This window comes from Cynoglossus semilaevis, chromosome 13 (genome assembly GCF_000523025.1).
Source record: "Cynoglossus semilaevis isolate Cse_v1.0 chromosome 13, Cse_v1.0, whole genome shotgun sequence".
NCBI classification, from domain to species: Eukaryota; Metazoa; Chordata; class Actinopteri; order Pleuronectiformes; family Cynoglossidae; genus Cynoglossus; species Cynoglossus semilaevis.
The window spans coordinates 771,164-777,256 of NC_024319.1; the positions used below are offsets into that span (position 1 = coordinate 771,164).

The window sequence follows — 6,093 nt, forward strand, 5'->3', positions numbered from 1 at the left end:
CCTCCTCACCCCGTGACGACTGTTCAAATCTTCAGATTCTACACACAGCCATGTCAGATCAGTGCTGCTGCAGTCGTGTCACAGTCGTGTCACATGACTGACACGGGGCTCAGGAGCAAGGCACACATCAGTCCAACACACGTGGAAACAAACGTCAACAAACACATCACCGCAGCTGGAGCCCCCCGGAGGACGGAGGACAAACATTTGACAACGAATCCACTTCCACCTGTCATTTCTGTCTTCACGACAAAAAAAAAAACAAAAAACACTGCTGCAATTAAAGCCCCCCCCCCAAACACAAAATCAATACTCAAATCATGGAGGGAAAAGCTAAAGCTACGCTTCCTACAATAACCCAGTCCGGAGAAACAATTTTAAGTAATTGTCCTGCCAAATGTCAAAAACGATTTCGATCCAGACCAAAGGCCTCGATTGATCGCCGTTCTGCCGCGGGGTTTTCAGCTCTCGCAAAATGTTTCGTCCCATCGGCCCACAATCCTCACATTGTTCCACAGACCGAGGCTGGGGGACGGGGACTACAGGCGTCCTCGTCGAGTGGGGGGCGGGCGGGGGGGTTACTTTCTCTGTATTACTGGGTCTTTGTATTCTGGGTTATCTTTGTTTGTTTAAAAAAAAAAACAAAATCACAGGGCGTCGTTTTTGTGTTAAATATACTTTAAATTATTATTATCTTTTACCTCTTTGTTATATTTCTAAAATATGTTCTATATATATTTCGTTAACATTGTTTTTAAAAAAAAAAACTCTCAAGGTCACATAAAAAACAAACAAATTTACAAAAAACAAAACACAAAAATCAGCCACAACTCCAACATTTCTGACCCTGACGACGACGACAGATGTGACATAAACTCCACCCGTCGTCTTCCTCCTCCTCCTCTTCCTCTTCCTCCTCCTCTTCCTCCTCCTCCTCTTCTTCCTCCACTCAGCACCGCTCTTTAAAAAACTCACAGGTACTGTAATAATGATCAGTGTGACGCTGAAGGGCGCTGGGTCGGGAGAAAGGAACGCTCGCCTCTAAAAGGCACGGCGTTCAGCCTAAAATACAGCGGCTGACTCAACCTGCTGGCTGACAAAGCAGGGAGCACAGAGGTCACGCTAACCCAGAGCCACGTCTCACTACCTGGACTCAGACGTCCGTCCGTCCGTCCTCTATTTCTGTCTATTGCAGACGACTGCAATCGTCCACTGCTGCCCTACGCCGTCACAGCTTCGTCAACGGGAAATAACACAAATGACTCATTTAGTCCAAAAAAAAAAAAAAAAATCTGCTCAATAAGGAACTGATGTTCCACAAAACCACAGTTTAAATCCCAGCTTGTTTGTTAACCAGCTCATTTGTAGGGCAGTTGAAATATATATGAATATATATTATATATATTTCAAATGAAAACACATTAAAAGTCAGTGACGTCTCCACAGGACGTCGCCCCCCTCTGGTGTCTGAGTTTGCAGCTTGAACCAGTGACCTCAGGTACAACGGCATGTAAATCCACACGTGGGGGACGTGTCCCGAGTTATGCATAAAGTCAAGTATTAGTGTGTGAATATTTTCCTGCGTGTACTACTTCCTGTTGTACTGTGATTTCATCAGTTCATACACAGAACCACTGCCTCATGTTACCACCCCTTCAAAAAAAAAAAAAATCCTGGACCCCTTTTTTACTGGTATGTGTGTGTGTGTGTGTGTGTGAGGAGTGTTCCTGGTAAAGCTACTTGTGGAGACAATAGTATTTTAATGGGCGCCCTCTGTCCTTGTGGGGACATTTTGGAGGTGCTGGGTGAGGGAGAGGGTATTTTTGAGGTTCAAGATTTAGTTTGGAGTTAGGATTATAATTAGGCTCAGATTAGGATTAGATTAGGATTAGATTAAGGGCAATATAGGCATATATATTTGTTATCGTTAAGGTGAGGGTGAGGGTGGGGGGGGGTGGCTAGACCTGCGGACCGTGTCCGTGTGGAGTGTCTGTGTGTCTGTGTGTGTCTGTGTGTGTGTGTGTGTGTCCGTGGGAAGAACTTACCTATTCGAATAACATGAGGCATCCCGTAAGTGTACTGAATCCAGGAGAGACACGCAATTAGACATGTCCAATATTTCCAAATCACACTCCGGGGAGACGCCGGCCAAGTGTTCCTCATGGCTGGAAAGTCGCTGGATCCACTTTCTGTGTTTTTTTGTTTTTTAATTCCAAAGGCGACTCTAAAGTCGACGGAGCAGACGTGGCTTTTGGATGACGTGCGACAAACCGGCGCTCATTGTACTTGCGGTGACATTCTCCCAGAATTGAGTTCTTTGTTTTTTTGTTGTTGTTGTTTTTTTTCCTCTTCTTTTTTCCCCTCCAAGGAGTCAAGTGGACTCGGTCAGGGCGACGCCGCGTGTCCTTCACGGGCTGATCAGCGAGGAGCGATGCACCTGCGAACGCAGGCTGCTACAATCAGCCTGCAGGAGCCTCAGTATCTCCCTCCTGCAGCCGCTGCTGGCTGTCTATTTGTGGGTGCAGCCGCCGGCACCACAGNNNGAGCCCCCGCAGCAGCAGAGGCGGATTCCTGCGGCTGCTCTTTTGCGCCGCTGTGGAACAGAACTGCGCCTGCGGACCGTGGACCGAAATAAATGTGTCCAAAAAATGAAAAAATAAATAAAATAAAATTACAAAAACAAACAACAAAAAAACGCCTTTTACTCGTCGACTTCGGAGGACCGTGAACACATCCACTCCACACACACACACACACTTGTCTCCCGCCTGTGCCTCAGTGTTCAGTCGGGTGAAGTCGACCTCCTCCTCGGTTGCGCGCAGCGACTGTGCGCTGCTGCTGCTGCTGTGTGTGTGTGTGGACCAACGTCGGGGTTTCGAACCAAAAAAAAAAAAACAACTCTCAGTTCGCGGCGGAGCCTAAAGAAACCCTCAGTTTAATCCTGGTGTGTGGAGGTGGAGGCGGCGAGTCTGACGAGGCTCCACGGTCCACGGCGGCAGTGAAGGCACGCGTCTTTACGCATAGCTGAGAGCCGTGTCCAGCTGCTGCTCCACGGAGATGAGAAGTAACGCCGATCCCTCCGTGCTCCATCAGCTGCTCTCCGCAGTGGCGTGCACACACATTTGGGAGCGCGAACGAAAAGAGGGGCGTCCTCTGTGTGGAGCAACTAAAAAAAAAAAAAAATTGGCAAAATTAGAACACGAGTTTAGGGGGTGGGGGAGGCGGGGGGGTGTCTGTTAGTGACAAATGGTTCAGTTTAAATAAATAGATGATGGGGTTTTTTAAGGAATGTTACTTTCAGAAGGGGGGGCGACATGGCTCCCATCAGGGCTCCTTCTATGGAGTTCTAATGTCCCCTTTTGGGGGGGCCCGGAGGAGGGGGGGGGGCCCAAACCCCAACCTGCAGGGTTTGGAGACACGTATCCAGTTGTCATTATTAATATTTTAATTAAGATATTTTACCTGTAAATGAAGAATAGATTTTTGACTTTTTTTTACTAATTTCACGTTTTTAAAAAGCTCCTTTATGTCTTTGTGGTAAAGATATATTATATAGAAATAAATGGTTGTTCTGTTTTTAACACTAATGTCTATCAGATTAGTGGAAAATGATTCCAATGTCGTGGGGCGGGGGCTCGCAAATGTAACGAATAAAAACGCCAGTGAGGGGCGTCGGCGTGGATGTAGAACAACATTAAGGGCCAGTAACTGACAGAGGTTTTCAACATGAGGTCTGCAACACCTCGGTGGGCTGCGGACTGGTACCAGCACTGTTTATTAAAGGATCATTCAGGATCAGTACATCTTCAAAATAAAATAATTTTTCTGGCTTTAGTCTATAATTATTGGAGTTTGAAAAACATTATTTTTCAAAACTTTGATTTGAAATAATTGAATGGAAATGACCAGAATCTCTGAGTAAAATATTTTTTTAATTTGACTGTGGGCCTGTCCAAATGACCCATGATCTGGTACTGGGCCGCGGACCAGGGGTTGGGTGACCCCTGCTCTAGCGGTCATATGAAACTTTTGGTCAATTAATGAGTTCAAACATATATATAAATATATATAAAAGCACTAACATATATCCACCATATTGAACAGGAAGTATGTTTATAAATGTCAGTGTCGTTTATGTTTAAAATAATATAAATACATGAAGTTGTATATTTTTGAAAAGTCATAATATTTCCTTTTTTTTAAAAAAAAGGTAAGTTCATAAACAGTAGCACTTTTTAAAAAAAAAAAAGGTAAGTTCATAAACATAATATTCACTTTTTTTAGAAAAAAAAAAAAAAGGTAAGTTCATAAACAGTAGGAGGAGCTGTCAAGTTTGTGAATGTTGGAACGTGAAGTTCCTAAGGTTCCTAAGGTGAGGTTCTCCTTCTGTCCCGTCGTGTTTGTTTCTAAGAGTCCTTAAAAAACATTTAATGACTAAAGCAGTGATTTTTCCTCCAGATTGAAAATGACTTATTAAGTTTAATCTGAAAAACAATATGCTGCTGCATTATTTCTGCCTAATAGAAGGCTCTTGATGAGATACCGCCGCGGCTCATTGGTTTTATTTTTCTGTTTGTAATGTGAGAGTGGAATAAAGTGAGCATCAGGGGGCGCACAAGCAAGAACCAGCCAGACTGACTGCCACTGCATATTCATGTATCTCCCCGTAGATTTATTGCCTTTTGGCACGACGTTAGGACTATCAGTGTGAGTTATGTGGCCCGGCTCTCGCATTATCAAGATTTATTGGCTCGCTGCTCTTTCAAACACAAAATGTACACAGCTCCAGCAAACAAGACATCCCGGGTCTGTGGGCGCCCCCTATATGGAGACGGTGACCTATGCTTTCAATCACCTGGACTGATAACTGGAGGGTCAGGCCCACGAGCAACGGCCGATCTCCCGATGCGGCGCTCAGACGGACGCGCAGCTGCGTCTCACTTCATCTTCTGCATTTTAAATCTGCAGCAGAGTGCACTCACACACACTTCCTTTTTTTTTTTTTTTTTTTTTGTGCTCCGTGCAGCAGGAGATCAATTTTGATGCCAGCGTCACTCTTGTCTCGTTGCTCCTCCCCGTCGTTGTTAGAAGACGTGAAGGGAAGACGTTATGTCACAACGTCTCCTGTTATAACAACAAACAGTGGCGACGAGCGCCGGCAGTTGATTCGCAGAGACGTGGAGCCGCGAGGAGGACGATTGGAAGAGAACAGGACGACGTCGGTGTTCACAGTGTGTTAGCGCAAAGACCAGAGACGTATTTAGGTCTGTAGACACTCCAAAGACCACAGGTACTGGTCTGGTACTGGTACTGGTACTGGTCTGGTACTGGTCCTGGTACTGGTACTGTTAGCCTAGTCTTCAGTGGTACAGATGTTTTCAGCTGCACTTCTTCACCTAAACATAATCTTGGGATTAGCAAAAGGAGCTAATGCGCTGCAGGCTGATAGGGTTCTAGCCCGACCTTTTCTCCACCTTTACACTGGTCTCTGACAGAGAAGACGTTCACTGAGGGCCAACTATGAAAGTGAAAGTGAAAGTAAGTGTATTGGGACGGTACCATGCTCAGTGGTGGATTTGAACCTGCGACCTTCTGGACAAAAGTCTGCCTTCTTAACCACCACTGCCCCATACGTAAATATGAATTCTACGAACAATAAAAATAAAAAGTGAGAAATCGAGAACATTTCTCACCTTCAAAAAGAACAATAAAAATAAAAGGTGAAAAATCAAGAACATTTCTCACCAATATATTTAAAGAGAACGTAAAACGTAAAAGAGTATGTGGTCACTCTGGGAATCGAACCCAGGAAACACTGCTCTCTACTTGAAAGACAGCCGTGCTAACAGAACCAAGCTAACAGCTAAGTTTTATAAACACAAACAAACACCAACTGCACCAGACGTCCCTTGTCTTTATGTGTTGTTTATATTATAATAAATGATCTTTTTTTTTCATTACCATTTCAAAGTGCTGTTTATTTATAAAAACAAAGTTCCCTGAGGCCAAACATGGAATATTCCGTTCAGATTTGATGGAGATCCCTGAAAATAGTTTTCCCCTCAGTTTGGTTCAGACTTTTGAGTAACGTTG

The 6,093-nt window shown here is 44.5% G+C and overlaps 1 protein-coding gene across 1 annotated transcript in view; it reads right to left on the reverse strand.

The window, feature by feature from the left end:
- The window catches only part of LOC103387881 (glutamate receptor ionotropic, kainate 3), a 78,164-nt gene extending 75,644 nt beyond the window's left edge, over positions 1 to 2,520 (reverse strand). The window contains exon 1 of the mRNA XM_025061449.1: positions 2,046 to 2,520. Coding sequence (XP_024917217.1) covers positions 2,046 to 2,163 — 118 coding nt within the window. The 5' untranslated portion in view covers positions 2,164 to 2,520. The remainder of the gene's footprint in view (positions 1 to 2,045) is intronic.
- Positions 2,521 to 6,093: the final 3,573 nt, after the last annotated feature.